Source organism: Oncorhynchus gorbuscha, linkage group LG24, assembly GCF_021184085.1.
Source record: "Oncorhynchus gorbuscha isolate QuinsamMale2020 ecotype Even-year linkage group LG24, OgorEven_v1.0, whole genome shotgun sequence".
NCBI classification, from domain to species: Eukaryota; Metazoa; Chordata; class Actinopteri; order Salmoniformes; family Salmonidae; genus Oncorhynchus; species Oncorhynchus gorbuscha.
This window is the reverse complement of record NC_060196.1, coordinates 15,089,907-15,110,780: the sequence shown is the minus strand read 5'-3', so window position 1 is coordinate 15,110,780 and position 20,874 is coordinate 15,089,907. Positions and strand designations below refer to the sequence as shown.

General features: G+C 43.5%; 1 protein-coding gene across 1 annotated transcript; it reads right to left on the bottom strand.

Moving 5' to 3' along the window:
* Positions 1–2,108: 2,108 nt before the first annotated feature.
* LOC124012598 (E3 ubiquitin-protein ligase ZFP91-like) lies at positions 2,109–9,405 on the bottom strand. Its single transcript, XM_046326395.1, has 12 exons — positions 8,565–9,405; positions 8,111–8,145; positions 7,859–7,972; positions 7,586–7,628; positions 7,015–7,119; positions 5,272–5,355; positions 4,957–5,088; positions 4,632–4,682; positions 4,402–4,480; positions 4,028–4,142; positions 3,640–3,739; positions 2,109–3,499 (listed from the first exon to the last, which is right to left on the bottom strand). The coding sequence occupies exons 1-12, from the start codon at positions 8,966–8,968 to the stop codon at positions 2,437–2,439; spliced, it is 2,325 nt and encodes a 774-aa protein (XP_046182351.1). The 5' UTR covers positions 8,969–9,405; the 3' UTR covers positions 2,109–2,436.
* Between the last annotated feature and the right edge of the window lie 11,469 nt (positions 9,406–20,874).

Sequence of the window (20,874 nt, the reverse complement as noted above, 5' to 3'; positions counted from 1 at the left end):
GATGCTTCTCCAGCCAAAAACTGCAATGAAAGCCAGGATCGAACGGAACAGACAGAGGGCTCTGATGCTGAGGCAAGCCCGACTGGCTAGCGGACTATTGGCAGGAGAGGGGGGTGGCACCTCGGCTAGTCACAAACAAACAGACTCGAGGATGGTTCTTCATTGATGAAGAAGAGGAGGGACAGGAGGAGCAAAGGGGGAATAAGGTGGTGCGTCAACCAGGTATGTACATTTATAACTAATCATATCTGTTGCGTTATGTCAACGTCTATCAGAGGTCATCTATCTAGCGGCTATGCTCTCATCTGTCAAAGATAAGATCCATTGGTTCATGTGTGCCCCCAAGTGGATTCACGCCATAACAAATGCCAGTGGCTAAGTGGAGTCAGTTTCTTTCTATAGCCCAGCTACCTGAAACAATGGCCATATCAATAACAACATAAATAAATATCAAGATTGTCACAAGAAACAATCAGTAACAACAATAATCAAGGGTGTTTTTGTTTTTTTACTTACTAGGGCACCTTGGCTGACTGACTCCTAGCACTCTGCATTGGTCATAAGTTGCTCTTGATAAGAGCATCTGCTAAATGACAAAAATATCACGTAAATGTACTAGTAGTGTAGACAGTGTTGAGTTAGCCTGGGCGCCATGTCTGCTCGGTCTGACAATTCCACAAGCAGTTGGCTAGAGAACAAAAACGCTCCATAGAGGCGGGTTGCTCCGAGGAGGCTAAGGAGTCCAGAGAAAACAGGGAGGTGCAGAAGCGCTTCAACACAAAGGTCAAAGGTCAGTAACACTTTTGTTTTTTTAAGTTGATTTTTTTTATCAACATTAAATAAATATGGCGATTGAGACAGACAACAGAACTACTGTGTTCTGATCCTCACTCAGACACATGGCCAAGTAAGTCACCTAATATAGATCAAACCTACCAGCTCCAGTGGATTGTGGAAAGCGGGTGATGCAGTTGTTTCATTATTGATTTAAAAGATAAACCTGCACACTGAGCTTGCCAGTATCACTTATGTTTATTCCGCTTACTTATTTATATTCAATGTTTTAGATTGTTATTTACTCTGTTGTGAACCTGAGCTGTGTCGTGCAGTGAGGAGCAGCGTGTGGGCAAAGGACACCAGTCCTCACCAGCATGACTACGGCCCTGAGGAACTAGTGGTTGAAGAGGAGGATCTCTACAGGAAGGTAGAAGACACCAACTGACCTATGAGCAGATGAAGCTTAGTGTCCTTTAACCCTTATCCCGGGGGCCCACAGGGTGAGTTTTTTGTTTTTTGGACCACTGGTTGACACCGGACACATAAACTGAGATTCAAATAACTTACCATGTACTTGACACAATTCCTTGTAGCTGAAGCAAGATCTTCCTGAAATCTTGTACATGTCATACACAATGTGGCCACAAGAGGGCAAGCATGCGTGAACATTCCTCTACATGTTGTGCTGCTCAGAAGCTGGGGATAGCTATCGTACTATTAAATATCAACTTGATCATTTCCCTTTTATATTGACAATTTGTAAGATAATGTAGCATGTACAAGGATCTATGTCTGAAATAAATATTTTTCCATCATTTGATGTTTTGAAATAAAATGTATATTTAGTTGGATTACTGTGGACGGATTAAGCCAGGATAAAATATGAAGTGGACTATGAAGTTCCGAAAACAGTTGACATTGATGTCAATTCCGATTGAGCCGACATATGCAGCATTTACATCTACATTTAAGTCATTTAGCAGACGCTCTTATCCAGAGCGACTTACAAATTGGTGCATTCACCTTATGACATCCAGTGGAACAGCCACTTTACAATAGTGCATCTAAATATTTTAAGGGGGTGAGAAGGATTACTTTATCCTATCCTAGGTATTCCTTAAAGAGGTGGGGTTTCAGGTGTCTCCGGAAGGTGGTGATTGACTCCGCTGTCCTGGCGTTGTGAGGGAGTTTGTTCCACCATTGGGGAGCCAGAGCAGCGAACAGTTTTGACTGACAGTTTTTTACTTTGAATGTGATTTCCATGACCTCTGTAAACATCCCACCAGCCTCTTCTGATAAATGCTAAACACACAAACACAGAAGGCCAGTTGATGGGTATAGATGGCTACATCACTTTATGTACAAAGGCAACAACTCACACTCACACAACTGCCCTGATGCGGGTAGATCTAAAAAGCTACCAAAAAAGTGACTATAAATACATTTCTGTGATCCTATATATTTCAAATGGTGCCACAATACATTAGGAAGGACATCGCTAGACCTCTTTTTTACTGTCTTTCCCAGTTTCCCCTAACCTCGAAATCCAGACTGAATCACCTTATGTTGTTTCACTTTCCTAATTAGTGATCGTAAAGTGAAACAGCTGAATTCAGTTTGAATTTCCAGGCTAGCCCCCCCCCCCCCCCTTCGACTACTCTAAATAAGTACATGTTGCATGTGCACTTCTGTGGCATCGGTCAAGACATCCCCCTCCACCACTCCGTCCCCCTCTCCGCCCCCTTCCCAAATGACCTCTCCCTCCCCTACAGTCTCACACTGTTGAAGGGTGTTAGCGGAAGGAGAGGAGACAGAGAGAACAGAATCGTCCAGAGCGTAGCTTTCGCTACAACCCACAGTGGTTGGGTCCTGAAGCTGGATGTCCTGAGTTTGGGGCGGAGGTTGAAGTTGGACCTGGGCCAAGAGCGGGAGGTTGGCGGTAGAAATATGGGAGCTACTCTGGAGGGTTTGGAGTTGCTGGGGGGTGGCTAACAAGGGGATCTGCTGCAGATGTGTCTGCGACCCGTCGACGGTCTGGAAGGTCATGTGGAGAATCTGCGGCTGCTGATTCTGCTGCTGATAAGACTGCAGGGTCATTTGCTGGGGCTGATGCTGCTGGGTCACTACTGAGCCGGAATGAAGGGCCAGTTGCTGCATCTGGGCCTGCTGCTGCTGCTGCTGTGGGGAAGTGGCCGCCACCTGCTGAACAAAATGAAGGGGCATCTGGAGCTGGAGGGTGTGGTGGGTCTGCTGCTGCTGGGTGTCGGAGGGCGACGGGGGGTCGATGGGGGACAGGGCGATGGTCAGGGGCATCTGCATGGCGTGGAGGCCCTGGTCCTGACTCACTACTACCACCTGGTGGCTCATCTGACCCATTTGAGCTACCTGTTGCCCCATGTGGGTCATTTGTTCACCCACTTGGGTCACCTGCTTGGCGGGCTCCAGTCGTACCAGCTCCCCCTGGTTCCCGACACAACCCACTCCCGAGGCCTCCAGCAGGGAGGCAGGGGTAGTGATGAGGGCCCCTGCATTGGCCGCCAGGGCCTCTGCGATGAGCACCTCCGGGTGGCTCTTGGCCTTGTGGGCCACCACGCTGTCCTTCTTCTCAAACTTCTTGTTGCAGATGGAGCAGGAGAACTGGTAGGTGGCATCAGCGTCGTGCTTCTTCATGTGCCAGTTGAGGGAGGCCTTCTGGCGGCAGGTGAAGCCACAGATCTCACATCTACAGGAAGTGAGAGGGAGTGATGTAAAAGAGAAAGGGGGGAGGGGTGGAGGTACAGACAGGTGCAACATTTAAATAAATGGATGGAATGAATTAACAACCAGGCAAACAAATAAACGAGGTTGGAGATGGAAACTCACTGCAGTGGTTTCTCTCCGGTGTGGATCATGCGGTGCACAGCCAGGTTGTGGGAGCTCTTGAAGGCGCGGGCGCAGAACTCGCAGATGTAGTCCCTCTGGTCTGAGAGGGGGAGCAGAGAGAGTTAGCAGTAGCTCATCACAGAAAACAATGACAGCTCAAGCGCTGCTTCTGTGATTGCATGTAATACTGTACTTGTGTGTGCATGTAAATGTTTAGTGAGGATAGTTAGCATTCAGTGTGTCTGTATGTGGATCTCTACGTGTGTGTGTGTGTGTGTGTGTGTGTGTGTGTGTGTGTGTGTGTGTGTGTGTGTGTGTGTGTGTGTGTGTGTGTGTGTGTGTGTGTGTGTGTGTGTGTGTGTGTGTGTGTGTGTGTGTGTGTGTTTACCGGTGTGGTGCTTGGCATGGCGAAGTAGCTGTTTCTGCAGCCTGAAGAGTCTTCCACAGGATGGGTGAGGACATACAAACTTCTTCTTCAAAAGGTGCTGGTACTTAATATGGTGCTGGGAATTACAGGAAAAAGAGAGTCAGCGAGAGAGAGGAAGGATGGGGAAAAAAGCTTAATACTATTCACCTACGTTGGGGTCAATTCCATTTCAACAGCCAATTCAGGAAGTGAAAGTGAAATTCAATTGCATGCATTGAAAAAAAAAATAATCTTAATTGAAATCGACCTCAACCCTGTTCGTGCACAACTCAATCTCAGAATAGCTTGTGAGCTTCATCGTCGCTATGGCGACCACTACAGTTGCTATGGCAGACCTGCAGGTAGCGAGGGTGAGCCAGGACTGTTCCACACCCCTCCATCTCACAGCGCACGTACTGCACCGGTGGCTTCTTCCTGTGGGGGTGGGACATGACAGAACTGTCAATCATCATGTATGACAGAGGTGAGGGTTCAGCTTTTATACATATGATTTCACTAATGTTTTGTTAGTTGACTAAAGAAAATAAAGAGTATTGTTGCAGTTAAACAGTAATGTCAAGTTTACCTTCTTTTCGGGAGCCGGGGACTTTTATCATCTTTCCTTCGCCTGCCTCTCCTGAGGGAAATAGAGAGAATAAAAGAAGTTGGAGAACTCTATTCAAGCAAGGAGTGAAATCAAGAGACCAAACCAATGCCAGATCCAATTCCCAAAGTGACAGAAGTCTACCCTTGCACACCCTTCCTTTGAGGTCTGAAATTGCATACTCTCCGTTACGGATTTAACAATGGTGGAAAACGCCAGCCACTTCCAATGCTTTTAAATACATGATGGGGAGAGTGCAGGTGCACACTTTGGGAGAAGGTTGGAGAATCGGGGAGGGGGGACATACTTTCTGGGCAAATCGCCCTCTCCGAACTCGTTCTCCAGCTTCACGTCTGTGCCCTCTATCTTGATTCCTGGCTCCTTCTCTTTTTTCTCTTTCTGTCTCGGAGGGGGTTTGCGCCGTGGTTTCGGGGCATCCCTAAGAGACGGAGGATCCATTTGGAAGATCAACAGACAGGTCACATGGGTAAAACGCACACAAAACACACGCAAACATTTCTATGCATACTGATTCACACAAACGGAATAATACGTTGGAGCTGACATGCACACACACATGCACACAATCCCAAAGGGAAAGCATTACGACACACATACACACCTAGTAGTCTCAGCCTCCGGGTTGTAGCTCTGGTCGTTGAGGTCATCTCTGAAGGGAATGTCATCATCACTGCTGATTTCCCCACTGTAACACAAGCACAGTGCTCAAACTCATAGCGGTACACACAGATCCTACCACACCTCCACTTGCTAAACATGTACAGTTGAAGTCGGAAGTTTACATAAAATAGTTTGAATGACTCCAACATAAGTGTTTCAACCACTCCACAAATTTCTTGTTTAACAAACTATAGGTTTTGGCAGGTCGGTTTGGACATCTTCTTTGTGCATGACACAAGTAACTTTTCCAACAATTGTTTCCAGACAGATTATTTAACTTATAATTCACTGTATCACAGTTCCAGTAGGTCAGAAGTTTACATACACTAAGTTGACTGTGCCTTTAAACAGTTTGGAAAATCCCAGAAAATGATGTCATGGCTTTAGAAGCTTCTGATAGGCTAATTTACATAATTTGAGTCAATTGGAGGTGTACCTGTGGATGTATTTCAAGGTCTACCTTCAAACTCAGTGCCTCTGCCTTGACATCATGGGAAAATCTAAAGAAATCAGCCAAGACATCAGAAGAAAAATGGTAGACCTCCACAAGTCTGGTTCATCCTTGGGAGCAATTTCCAAATGCCTGAAGGTATCACGTTCATCTGAACAAACAATAGTACGCAAGTATAAACTCCATGAGACCATGCAACCGCAATACCGCTCAGGAAGAAGACACGAAAACAGGTTCAAAAGTATCTATATCCACAGTAAAACGAGTCCTAAATCGACCTAACCCGAAAGGCTGCTCAACAAGGAAGAAGCCACTAGTCAAAAAAGCCAGACTACGATTTGCAACTGCACATGGGGATAAAGATTGTACTTTTTGAAGAAATGTCCTCTGGTCTGATGAAACAACAATTGAACTGTTTGGCCATAATGACCATCGTTATGTTTGGAGGAAAAAGGGAAATGCTTGCAAGCCAAAGAGCACCATCCCAACCATGAAGCACGTGGGTGGCAGCATCATGTTGTGGGGGTGCTTTGTTGCAGGAGGGACTGGTGCACTTCACAAAATAGATGGCATCATGAAGATGGAAAATTATGTGGCTATATTGAAGCAACATCTCAAGACACCAGTCAGGAAGTTAAAGCTTGGTCGCAAATGGGCCTTCCAAATGGACAATGACCCCAAGCATACTTCCGAAGTTGTGGCAAAATGGCTTAAGGACAAAAAAGTCAAGGTATTGGAGTGGCCATCACAAATCCCTGACCTCAAATCTATAGAACATTTGTGGGCAGAACTGAAAAAGCGTGGGCCTACAAACCTGACTCAGTTACACCAGCTCTGTCAGGAGGAATGGGCCAAAATTCACCCAACTCATTGTGGGAAGCTTGTGGAAGGCTACCCGAAACGTTTGACCCAAGTTAAACTATTTAAGGGCAATGCTACCAAATACTAATTGAGTGTATGTAAACTTCTGACTCACTGGGAATGTGATGAAAGAAATAAAAGCTGAAATAATTCAACTATTTTTCTGACATTTCACATTCTAAAAAATAAAGTGGTGATCCTAACTGATCTAAGACAGGGAATTCTTTACTTGGATTAAATGTCAGGAATTGTGAAAAACTGAGTTTAAATGTATGTGGCAAAGGTGTATGTAAACTTCCAAATTCAACTGTATGTGGACCATTGATTATTGCCTATACTGATCCACACACACTGCTGTCTCGCCAACATTACCTCTGAGACTGTGGCTGGAAGCTGAAGTCTTTAGGGTCATCTTGGAAAGGAGACTCATCTTCTCCTCCCAAGAGAACATCTTCCTCATTCTCCTCTTTTTTCTCACTGAGGCGAGAGGAGTCCGTGTTACTACGGTAGCACAGAGACAGACCCAAGCCTCTTTCGAACACACACACACACACACACACACACACACACACACACACACACACACACACACACACACACACACACACACACACACACACACACACACACACACACACACACACACACACACACACACACACACACACACACACACACACTTCCAGCCATAAGATGAGTAAGAATGCTGTTCGTTTATTCACCTCAACGAACATTGACTCTGTACTGGTACCCCCCTGTAATTAGTCTCGCTATTGTTATTTTTACTGCTGCTCTTTAATTTAATTTCTTATCCGTATTTTTTAAACTGCATTGTTGGTTAGGGGCTCGTAAGTAAGCACTTCACTGTAAGGTCCATCTATACCTGCTGTATTTGGCGCATGTGACTAATAAAATTGGATTTGGAATGCATGTGTATACTCACATCCTAACTGTCTTCTTTGCAACTACCTTTGCTTCCACCTCCACTGGAACAAAAAAAACAACATTATCACACAATGCCAATACAACAATCACAATTTGATTGGGCTTTTTCAGGATGACACATTCCCCTTTGTCTCGTGAACGGCCCAACCCCCACAGAGTTGATGTAACCGACCAGAAAAAAATAAAATAAAATCGAACCCCATGCAACCCAAGACGTTCTTAGCCCACTCAGTAGAATCCCAAACACAATTTAGCTGGTTGGTGTGCCTACCGGTTGGGTTGTCGGTGCCAGGCTCACTCTTGCACACAGGCTTGGCGGACCCCCTGGTACCCCGGGCAGAAGGGGCCTTGGCACGCGTCTGAGCATTCTGTGAGTGAGGGTGGACTGGAAAGGGCAAAGTGAGTGCCATCATACACACCTTTGAATTGGAATACTAATTCAAGGTGTGTCTTACTAGTTTTGTTACTGTAGCCACATATCTTTGTCTAGTTTATCAGGCAATGTATGAGGGTGGTCACCTACCTTGAACATCGGTGGGTTTCTTTGGGTGCCCTGAGCTGCGGAGAAAGAGTTATCAAAATAGTGATAACTTCCCGGCTGACTTTCTGTTCATCTATATCAACAATATGACATAATCATGAGTTGCTGTCATTCAAGACTGCTACATTACAGGTTGCAACTTGACAAAACCGCTCACACCGGGAATGAGAGGACAGGTAAAAAACATTCGACATTAAAACCAGGTATTACCCCTCCCTCTTCCTCCTCCCTTTTTAAAGGAACTGTGCTGGAATACGTACATGTCAGGGTATACAATTAGCAGCTATGCATACAACCGGTTTTATGACCGTAAAATGTTGACAAGCAAACTTGGCTGGCTAACAATTTAACACAGGCATGTAAAGATGTTACGTTTATTGCAGAGGACACGGCTATATTGCAATTTATGGTGTACTAAAGGCGTATACGAACGTACTCATGAGCTTGACTACTGTCATCCCCGACCTCTCCGGTACTCTCTGTTGAAGCTGCGGAGGAGGCATTTTTCCTGGATCGTGGACAAGCAGCCTTCCTCCGGCGGTTTACGGCTTTGTCAGGGCTCGATTCTTCTGCATGGTCACTCTTCTCGCTCTGCAACCAAGCTGGTAGTGTTCGTGTAGACCGGTCCCGTAACACTCGTCCAGAACTCGGAGTGCCTGGTGTTGCTCCATTCGTACACGGCGAAGGAGAAACCCCCTTCTTCCGGCCAACTCCTCGGCCTCTCGAAGTCCTGCGCGGGGTGACCGCTGCACTCGAGGCCGGGGATTGTACCGTGGCCTTGTCATCCCCGGGCTCATCCCTTTTATTGTTATCGCCTATTTGGGTGATTTGCGGCTCCATCACCGCGTGTTCCCGGTTCTTACCCTTTTTTTCCCGGACCGTATTTATTACTTTCTCTGATACTGTACTGACAGTAAACAAATGATTACATTTGATATCACATCGATCAAAACGCTTGGATTGCTAACTAAAGGCCGTGATCCGACTGTGACATAATTCACAGAATTCGGGCCTTGTCCGCAAATTATAAGCGTTCATTTATTGATTAATAATAAAAACTTTCCTTAATTCCTACTATAATAATAAACCAATATCCATTTTTAAAGAACCAGACACTATTTTTGCATTCTTAAAGCTATAGTAAACCTAACTATTTGCACGGGCCATGTCGCGTTACCACTTTGTTGCGTCTCCTTTAAGCCAAAATAAAACCAAGGTTAAATGCATGAGCAACATACTGTTCAGCAGATGCACACGTTCGCAGCATCATCACCCAAACACATAAGTACAGACCACATAGCACGTGTTGGTCCCATCCCAGTTGTTTACAGATCAGTGAAATTGAACGCGCAGGAGCTGTGCAAAGAATCTGCGCGCACAGACAGTCCTTTCTGGTCATGGGAAATGTAGGCCGAGTGCAAAGATCACACAAGCTATTTTATCTGATTTTATTTTGAATGTAAAGTCTAACAAAGTACAGTGAATGTAAGAGTAAATTGTGTTATCCAGTCCTTTCTTTGTAAATTATACAATGTTTTGTTATTTTATGTTTGGAAGTTATTTTGCCACTAGATGGCAGTGTAGCCTTAAATGGGATGACTGTTCTAAAATGACTGGGTAGCAGACGGGGCGCTGTTCGGAAGCCACTACCAACAATCTCTCACAGTCTCACGTCAGAATTAGACATTCATCCATGTTTCTCAAACATCATATTTCAAAGTGTTTAGGGTTAAGTTGAGGCATTAACGCCAAAATCTCAAGATTAGGCATTTCCCCCCGAATTCAAAATCTCAAACAACTTTCTATTGCTGGTTTCAGACTTGTAACCTTTGGAATCAGAGGCCGATGCTTACTGTTGCCCCCAGTGTCTCTAGTTTCCAGGTTCCATGTAAAAAATAAACAAAAATAGCTTCTTACCAAAGATACATTTCTCAAGCAAGAATTTTGCTAGGACTATCTGGAAGTGGTTTGAGTGGGGAGGGGAAAACTAAAAACGAGCTATTATTGGCAGAGGGGTATGGAACTCTATTTCTTATTGATCTATTAACTAATTTACCACCTGGTGATGACACCAGGCAGGCCAAAACTCCATCTGACCAAAACAGGCTGTCATTTCAGGCAGTCTTGTCAAACAGCTTTTCCACTAGAGGGCATTATCATCATTTTCACAATTTCGCAGTATTATTCCAACCTCATAGTGTGTAAATAAAAAACACAGGCGTTTTTGACTGCAATAGGTCTTTAACATGGATTTTCACATAAAATATATTCATTTAATTATATATTGAACAATAACAAGACATTTTAAAAAATCAATATATTGAGAAGAGTACATAAACTGAACATAGACAGGGCTATTACACGTCAAAAGAAAATGCACTTTTGTCAAAAGGTTTTATGGTTATGTACTGCTTTTTTGTTTTGACATTTTCTAATCCTTTCAAAATAATGTTTCAATTGTACCTTAAACAGTTGGGTCAAAATAAAACATTGTTTCAGAATCTTCCAAAGAAACATTAAAAGTGGTTTCCCTTAATATAAACTATTCTAAATCAATCCAAAATCTTCTGACATGAGAGCCGACATGCACCTGTTGAAGTGTAAATTACTTCAATAGCTTCTTCAATAAATGACTTAATAGCACCACTGGGTTGCAGTGTTGACCACCATTTTTATCACTATGCAGCTTTGGTAACCGGTCGGGAGAGAGACCCCTGTATGATGCTCTTCACGTTTGTATATTTCACAGCCACTTGGTGGCATGTAAATACAATGAAATACAACATACCATTTTTGGAGTGGCACACTACATGCAGCTGAGTCTGTGCTGCTCCAGCCTCTTAATGTGTGTGGGCAAGAGGCTGATTGGGACAAGAATTTGTCCCTGGCATTTTATCCACACAAGCCCACATCATTGCGCACGCCGCTAACTTTAACATGTTTTATGAGGTTGAAGAACACATTGGGAGAGATCTTAGACCATTCCTCCATGAATAATATTTTCATATCCTTCATCTGCAATTATGGACTGCCCTCTTTAACAGGGACGGACATAGTGATTTGGAGGCCCCAGGCAGAGAGAGGCCAGTCTGAGGCCCCCCCTTCCTAATAAAATAATAATAAATAAATACATGTCATTTAACTGTAAAAATGTATTACCTTTGAATGTGCCATGAACACTACCAGTCATTATGTTTTCATCTGATTGTCAAACAAATCACTTTGCATGTTCATACCAAGTCACTTGGCTCTGTCATAACCTCACATGGTCTCTCCTATCATTGCTATGCAGACGACACACAATTAATCTTCTCCTTTCCCCCTTCTGATGACCAGGTGGCGAATCGCATCTCTGCATGTCTGGCAGACATATCAGTGTGGATGACGGATCACCACCTCAAGCTGAACTTCGGCAAGACGGAGCTGCTCTTCCTCCCGGGGAAGGACTGCCCGTTCCATGATCTCGCCATCACGGTTGACAACTCCATTGTGTCCTCCTCCCAGAGCGCTAAGAACCTTGGCGTGATCCTGGACAACACCCTGTCGTTCTCAACTAACATCAAGGCGGTGGCCCGTTCCTGTAGGTTCATGCTCTACAACATCCGCAGAGTACGACCCTGCCTCACACAGGAAGCGGCGCAGGTCCTAATCCAGGCACTTGTCATCTCCCGTCTGGATTACTGCAACTCGCTGTTGGCTGGGCTCCCTGCCTGTGCCATTAAACCCCTACAACTCATCCAGAACGCCGCAGCCCGTCTAGTGTTCAACCTTCCCAAGTTCTCTCACGTCACCCCGCTCCTCCGCTCTCTCCACTGGCTTCCAGTTGAAGCTCGCATCCGCTACAAGACCATGGTGCTTGCCTACGGAGCTGTGAGGGGAACGGCACCTCAGTACCTCCAGGCTCTGATCAGGCCCTACACCCAAATAAGGGCACTGCGTTCATCCACCTCTGGCCTGCTCGCCTCCCTACCACTGAGGAAGTACAGTTCCCGCTCAGCCCAGTCAAAACTGTTCGCTGCTCTGGCTCCCCAATGGTGGAACAAACTCCCTCACGACGCCAGGACAGCGGAGTCAATCACCACCTTCCGGAGACACCTGAAACCCCACCTCTTTAAGGAATACCTAGGATAGGATAAAGTAATCCTTCTCACCCCCCCCCCCCTTAAAATATGTAGATGCACTATTGTAAAGTGGCTGTTCCACTGGATGTCATAAGGTGAATGCACCAATTTGTAAGTCGCTCTGGATAAGAGCGTCTGCTAAATGACTTAAATGTAATGTAAATGTAAATACCAAAAATTCCAGCACTGTGCACCTGCCAGCTTTCCATCAATTCGCAAGTGGCTAATACTATCTCACCGGAGAAAGCATCTGAGCGAGCAAAACAGCGCCCCTCTGTCTCACTATATGTAGAGTTTGGGGCCTCGAGCAGAGCATGGGGGATCCTCAAACTGAGAAATTATGCTCAGCTCACGAACAAGGCCCCTCGATGATGTGAGGCATGAGGCAATTGCCTCTTCTGCCTAATGTTAAGTCCACTATTGCTCTTCAATTTTAACCACAGGTTTTCAATGGGGTTGAAGTCTGGAGACTTCGATGGCCATTACAAAATGTTGAGTTTGTGGTCAATTAACACATTTTTTTTTTGTGGATTTTGATTTGTGCTTGGTGTTATCGTCTTGCCGGAAGATCCGTACGGTCACAGATTTACACACATCAAATTACGAATTGGCCTGAGACCACATTGACCGTAAGTGTTGATTATTATTACAGGGCTCCAGACTAACATTTTCCCCTGGTGTCACTGGTGCTGCTAACTTTTACAGTTGGTGGCACCAGCCCATGATTTGGTCAGACCCAAATCACGATTTGGAATCATCTTATAAAGTCATTCAAAGTGCTTTATTAAGAACTATAATAAATAGACTACTGAATCAAGAAATGTGTTTTCATCTCACAATTCCAAGCAGTAATGCCTGATTCAAGATATTTTGATGTGCCATTTAAGTCAGTGATTGAATTTGTAATGCATTTTGGGTTGACAATTAGGCTATAGCTGCTATATTTTAATGTCAAAATAGGACTCCAGAATTTCCAGCAATTGCATTTTTAAATGTTATACGATCAGAGCACATTTTTCTATCTAGCGCATAGGGGGAGAGGAGAGTGGCTTGCTCATCACAGCGGCAGGCTCCAGCCAGGACACAGGAACAGGGCAGACACTTTCATTACAGGAATCATGAGGATACTACACTTTACTGTTTGAGCAAGTCATGGTTTTAGCCACACCCCAAAAATTGTAAGTTTTGAGTGGTGGGGTGACAATGTGGAATGAGCTTTTTCTATGTTAATAGGCATCCTTTCTGTTTTTAATGATCCATGATCCTGGCTGTCTAACTGATGACAGAGTCGGAGTAGGTCTCTTTGCTGATGCCACATTTGACTTTGAATGTGAATGTGTGTGACCTCAGCTCAGAAAAACTGGGCCAGCTCATCTTGGTAGGGTGGTTATAGATCATTATAGATTTGTATAAAATAGAAATGGCACAAACATCTTTAAAAAAATCAATCTTAACAGGCCCATGGCCATGTCAAAATTTGAGTTGTTTCATTTTTATATAAAAAAATGTAAAACATTTTTGTTCGTCAAAAAATTGTCCAGCCCATCTGGCATTTGCCAGAATTGCCAGATGGCCAATCTGCCCCTGTGTGTGGGTAGGTGTACCGGTTTGGTTAAATTCAATTAAATCTACAAATTGATGTACTAAAAGGGACAATATCTAATCCTGTTTTACTTAAATGCACTACAGGGTGATGTACATGACTACATTTTCAACAATATCTTTATTACATGAATCCTATTTTCTTGTTGCTAAATTTGGGACAGACAGTCATTGCCTTTATAACACTGCTTACATTACATACAGTGCCTTCACACCCCTTGTCTTCTCCCACATTTTATTTGTGTTAAAAAGTGAGATTAATATGGATGAAATTGTCATTTTCTGTAATGTCAAAGTGGAAGAAAAATTCTAACATTTGAAAAATAAAACACGAATATATCTTGATTAGATAAGTATTCACCCCTTGAGACAATACATGTCAAAAACACCTTTGGCAGCGATTAAACCTGTGAATCTTTATCTAGCAGTTTTGCACACCTGGATTGTTCAATATTTGCCCATAATTCTTGAACAAATTATTCAAGCTCTGTCATGCTGTTTGTTGGTAATTGTTAGAAAGCCATTGCCAGTCTTGCCATAGATTTCCAAGCCGATTTAAGTCAAAACTGAAACTAGGCCACTCAGGAACATTCAGTGTCGTCTTGGTAAGCAACTCCAGTGTAGATTTGGCCTTGTCCTTTAGGTAATTGTCCCGCTGAAAGGTGAATTTTTCTCCCAGTGTCTGTTGGAAAGAATACTGAACCAGGTTTCCTCTAGGATTTTGCCTGTGCTTAGCTGTATTCCATTTATTGTTATCCTACAAACTCCCTAGTCCTTGCAGATGACACGCATACCCACAACATAATGCAGCCACAACCATGTGTGTGGCTGCATTATTGCAGTATTACTTAATAAGTACCTTGTTGCAAACAGGATGTATCCTTTGTAATATTTGTATTCTGTACAGGCTTTTGTTGTTGATCCATCCTCTGTTTTCTCATATCACAACTATTAAACTCTGTAACTGTTTTAAAATCACCAATGGCCTCATGGTAAAAACCCTGAATAGTTTCTCCAGCAACTGAGTAAGAAAGGACTCCTGTATCTTTGTAGTGTCTGGGTTTATTGATACACCATCCAAAGCCTAATTAATAACTTCACCATGCTCAAAGGAATATTTTTTATATTCACAAACCAATCGGTACCCTTCTTTACGAGGCATTGAAAAACCTCCCTGGTCTTTGTGGTTGAATCTGTGCTTGAAATTCACTACTGGATTGAGGGACCCGTATGTGTGGGGTACAGAGATGGAGTCTTCATTCAAAAATCATGTCAACAACTATTATTGAACATAGAATTAGTCCATGCAAACTATTACATGATTTTTTTTAAAGCACGTTGGTAATCCTGAACTCATTTAGGCTTTCCACAAGAAAGCGGTTGAATAATTACTGACTTAAGACATTTCAACTTTTCATTTTTGATTCATTTAGAAAATCTACAAATAAAATTCCACTTTGACATTATTGGGCATTTGTGTGATCTACAATTTAATCAATTTTAAATTCAGGCTGTAACATCAAAAAATGTGGAACAGTGACTGCCCAATGCCACAAAAGCAAAGGATGCAGAAGACGTGTTGGCTGCAAGGCCCTTTAGTGCAATGCCTTTTAAAACAGAGCTTGGTAAATACAATGTTGTAGGACTGATCTGGGCTACATTGTATATGTTTGTACACCTAATCCCATATTGTGTGACATAAATACACGACTGAGAATTATAGAGAGGTTTATAACCACATCAATTCACGGGTCATTTGTGTCATATGTGTCATGCAGGTGAAAGAGGACCCAAAAGCGACTTAACAGAAACAGAGTTTATTAAGTCCAAACAGGGAATAACAGAAATCCTCTAGACTTGTAGAGGGGAAATAACTGGAGAAGCGGCCACAGACTGCAGGTCGCTTCGGGTAGGCGCAGGCCGTAGTCGACAGAGACACCTGCTCACACGCAGCATCTGATGAAGGCAAAAAAACACGACAGGACAGGGCGATACACAATCACAGCAAAAACACGACAGGACAGGGCGAAACGCAATCACAGCATGGTGAATACAATACAAGGAACCGACGGGACAGGAACGGATCACAAAGGAATAAATAGGGACTCTAATCAGGGGAAAGGATCGGGAACAGGTGTGGGAAGATTAAATGATGATTAGGGGAATAGGAACAGCTGGGAGCAGGAACGGAACGATAGAGAGAAGAGAGAGCGAGAGAGTGAGAGAGGGAGGGGGAGAGAGAGGGATAGAAGGAGGGAAAGAACCAAATAAGACCAGCAGAGGGAAACGAATAGCATGGGGAGCACAGGGACAAGACATGATAATAAATGACAAACATGACAATATGTAGCAAACGCATAATCTCTCTCTCTCTCTCTCTCTCTCTCTCTCTCTTTCTCAGGCTTTTCTCTCTTTCACTCATCATGTTATATCCTACAAAGATTTAACACATACATTTTGATCTCTTTGGATACCTGGCGTCTTGGCAACACTGGTAGCAGGTGACACTGCAGACAATACAAGTATAACCACTTGAGTTAAGAAAACAGGACGAGCGACTGTTAATCAAACAAAACAAACAAAAACAAAAGTTTCATTCTCAGGTCACCTGCTATGTGACAGAAGCACATGTTGTTTTATTCTCAGGTCACAGGCTGCGTTGTGTTTGCACAGACTTCCTTTTATTTTCTTAGCGACCTTTCAGAGCTCCTTTTGTTGTAGAAGAATTTCTACCTTTCGACACCTGTACCGAGCAGGTGTTGGTTGGTCTCTCCTGATCACACTTTCCTGCACGCACTGAGGTTTGAACCAACAGGGTTGACCAAAGGTGGTGGCGGGAGGAGGGGGAAGGGAAGGGTACGTCTTTGGGAATGCTCTAGATCTTTTGTTTTGCCCAGCAAGGTGGCTATACAGGATGCAAGTGGTTCTTAGTTGCTTTGGAGGACATGCCTCTGGGGTTTTGGGATAATTAGCCTTTGCGTGTTTCTGAGTGGTGTTTACCACTGTTTACCTTGTGATGATGTTTATATAACAGGGAAGTTGGTCGCTTACTGTCACGTCTATTCCTGAAATCTGTCAGACCTATTATTCAAGATGTGTCTGGACTGGAGACAAGAGTTTGTTATGTTGTTGTTTCGAAAAAACAATTGGATTATCATTGTTGTCATTGTTATTGATAGCAATACGAGCAAGCTAATATAAGACAACACAATAAACGTTGAACCTGTTGTAAAAATACTAAACAACATTCGTACAACTCCTAACGACTTCAGCAAGAGTTTTTAGCCTTTTGGGAATGGTTTTAGAATGACAGTCGCAGGTCCCAGGGTTTGAGTCCCAGTCAGGGTACCCCTGTGATTAGATATATTCGTGTCAGCAGTTGGACAGCACCATTTAAAGCATGTAATGGACAAGTTTTAGTCACAATCCATTTTTCACAATTGATGTGCTAGCTGAGTATACATAACATTAGGAACACCTTATATTGAGTTGCATCCCCAACTTTTGCCCTCAGATCTGTCTCAATTTGTTGGGGCATGAACTCTACAAGGGGTCGAAAGCGTTCCACAGCAATGCTGGTCCATGTTGACCCCAATGCTTCCTACAGTTGTGGCTAATGATGATTGGATACAGTTGGGCAGATTGGATGGTCATGGCTCTATGTCCATATGTGGAATTTCTTTTTAATAGGCCGCGCTCCAATATGGGTGTCTGGAGCCTTATATGGAGTTCCTGCTTCAGGGCCTCGGTTCAATATGACTGTCGGTGCCCATGTATGGAGTTCCTGTTCCGGGCCAAATTCCAATACTAAAATCTGTGCCCATATATGGAGTACATGCGACAAGGCTGCGTTCCAATATGGAAGACAATTCCCATGTATGCAATTTCTTTCTGTGAATTAAACGGTTTGTCTGAAGCCTAAAGGGGTCTACAGAGGATACACAAACAGGGAGCGTGCCGTAGCTCCATCATCCACATGTTTTTTTCCAACTGGAATCTGAGACCCTTAATTATCCATGTACTCTTATAATCTCCACCAGGCACAGCCAGAAGAGGACTGGCCACCCCTAAGAGCCTGGTTCCTCTCTAGGTTTCTTCCTAGATTCCTGCCTTTCAAGGGAGTTTTAGCTAGCCACCGTGCTTCTACGTCTGCATTGCTTGCTGTTTGGGGTTTAAGGCTGAGTTTCTGTATTAGCACTTTGGGACAACTGCTGATGTAAAAAGGTCTTTATAAATACATTATATTGTAAAATGATCATGATGTTTGTATGTGGCTGCTATGATAGTGAACAGTGTTTGCTTGTGACCAGGGGTGTATTCATTCGACCGGCCGACGGAAGCAAACGGAACAAAATGTGGATAAACATACCTGAATTTGTCCAATAGACACTATCATTTGCAACTGTTGGACTAATGATTACACCCCTGATCAGGTATAGATCAGACTAGACTGTGCAATGCAGTATTGAATGTGTCACTGTCTGTCACCTTGATTACTAAAATGTTTATCTTAACCTGTACACCTACAGTACGTTGTAAACTTTCATTTATAGGTTAGGTTGTAGCAACCTCATAATATGTATAGGGAAAACTTGAGAATCATGTAGTAGCCAAAACCTATCGATGTTACATTGAGCTATTTGAATGGAATATGAATGAAAGTCATACAATATGCTGTAATAGAAAAATAATATTCCTCCCTCATCTTCAATGTCACCAACTGTCACTGGTGTACACATAGTTTTTCAGTGTACATTCTGATGTCTGGAAGTTCCTGGGGAAGGGCTGGTTCCTCAACAACCAAGATGTGACAGACACACACACTTATGCCTTGTGGTGACCACACCCTCCATCTCTCTCTCTCTCTCTCTCTCTCTCTCTCTCTCTCTCTCTCTCTCTCTCTCTCTCTCTCTTTCTCTTTCTCTTTCTCTTTTCTCTCTCTCTTTCGCTCTCTCAGCCTTTACTTCTTTTCTCTCTTTCGCTAATCATGTTATGTAATTTGACAACAAGGATTTAAAACATCAATTTTGATCTCTTAGGCTACCTGGCATCTTGACAACGTTGGTAGCAGGTGGCACTGCAGACAATACAAATATAACCATTTGAGATAAGAAAACAAGACGAATGACTGTTAATCAAACAAATCCAGCTTCAATCTCAGGTCACCTGCTATGTCATGTGTTTTCACAGCTCCAATCTGGATTTAACCGTGCAGAGAAAAGCACATTAAACAGAGCCATTTCATTTTATTTGAAAAACAATAGAGATTGTGAAAGAAAACAAGATGAAACGGCAACCATGTTTACATCACGACACAAATGTAATCCGGGCTACCTGGCTACAATACAAGTATAACCACTTGAGATAAGGAAACAGAATGGAATGACCGTGGATCAAACAAATGTTGTTCTATTCTCAGGTCACAAGTCTTGTTTGCATAGCTCTTTCTTTTTTTAGATCTTTCAGAGCTCCTTTTGTTGTAGAAGAATTTCTACCTTTCGACACCTGTACCGAGCGGTGTTGGTTGGTCTCTTCTGATCACACTCTTCCTGCACGCACGGAGGTATGAACCAACAGGGTTGACCAAAGGGGTGGTGGGAGGAGGGGGAAGGGAAGGGTACGTCTTTGGGAATTGCTCTAGATCTTTTGTTTTGCCCCGCAAGGTGGCTTAACAGGATGCCTGTGGTTCTGAGATGCTTTTGGAGGAGTTATTCAGAACATCTGCATCAGACTTATTTTTCAAGATGTGTCTGGACTGGAGACAAGAGTTTGTTATCTTGATGTTTTGCAAACAATTACGTTTTTGTCATCATAAGTGGGATTATCAATGTTGTCATTGTCATTGATAGCATTACGAGCAAGCTAAAAAAAAGAAAGAAATACAAGTTAAACTTATTGTAAAAATACTAAACAACATTCGTACAACTCCTAACGACTTCAGCAAGAGTTTTTATCCTTTGGGAATGGTTTTAGAACGACAGTCCCAGGTATCAGGGTTTGAGTCCCAGTCAGGGTACCGCTGTGATTAGATACATTTGTGTCAGCAGTTGGAGAGCACCATTTGAATCATGATATGACTGCGTTTTAGTCACACTTCATTTTTCAGAGGAAAAGGTCTGCCATTTTTCATAATTGATGTGCTAGCTGAGTGTACCAAACATTAGGAACAACTAATATTGAGTTTCACCCTCCACTTTTCCCCTCAGAACAGTCTCAATTTGTCAGGGAAATGACTCTACAAGGGGTTGAAAGCATTCCACTGGGATTTTTGTTTTACCTTTATGTAACTAGGCAAGTCAGTTAAGAACAAATTCTTATTTTCAATGATGACCTAAGAACAGTGGGTTAACTGCCTTGTTCAGGGGCACAACGACAGATTTGAACTTGTCAGCTTGGGGATTTAATCTTGGAACCTTTCGGTTACTAGTCCAACACTCTGACCACTAGGCTACCTGCCGCCCCAATACTGGCCCATGTTGACTCCAATGCTTCCTACAGTTTTGGCTTGTAGTTCATGAATATTGGATGCAGTTGAGCAGATTGGCATGGCTGGTCACGGCTCTATGTCCATGGTCACGGATCTATGTCCATGTATGGAATTCATTTCTAAAAGGCCACATTTCAATATGGGTGTCTGGGCCGTATATGGAGTTCCTGCTTCAGGGCCTCGTTCAATATGACTGTCGTGCCCATGTATGGAGTTCCTGTTCCGGGCCACATTCCAACACAAAAATCTGTGCCCATATATGGAGTACTTGCGCCAAGTCTGCTTTCCAATATGGAAGACAATGCCCATATATGCAATTTCCTGCTGTGAATTAAACGGTTTGTCTGAAGCCTAAAGCGGTCTACAGAGGATACACAAACAGGGAGCGTACCGCAGCTCCATCATCCCATATTTTTCCCACCTGGACCCTAATTATCCGTGTACTCTTATAGTCTCCACCCGGCATAGCCAGAAGAGGACTGGCCACCCCTAAGAGCTGGTTCCTCTCTAGGATTCTTCCTAGATTCCTGCCTTTC

Coding starts and splice junctions, on each gene's coding strand:
- LOC124012598 (XM_046326395.1), bottom strand. CDS start 8,968: ATGGAGCCGCAAATCACCCAAATAGGCGATAACAATAAAAGGGATGAG. Junction 5,356..7,014: donor TTCCAGCCACAGTCTCAGAG/GTAATGTTGGCG, acceptor CTTGTGTTACAG/TGGGGAAATCAGCAGTGATG. Junction 5,089..5,271: donor CCGGAGGCTGAGACTACTAG/GTGTGTATGTGT, acceptor TCCGTCTCTTAG/GGATGCCCCGAAACCACGGC.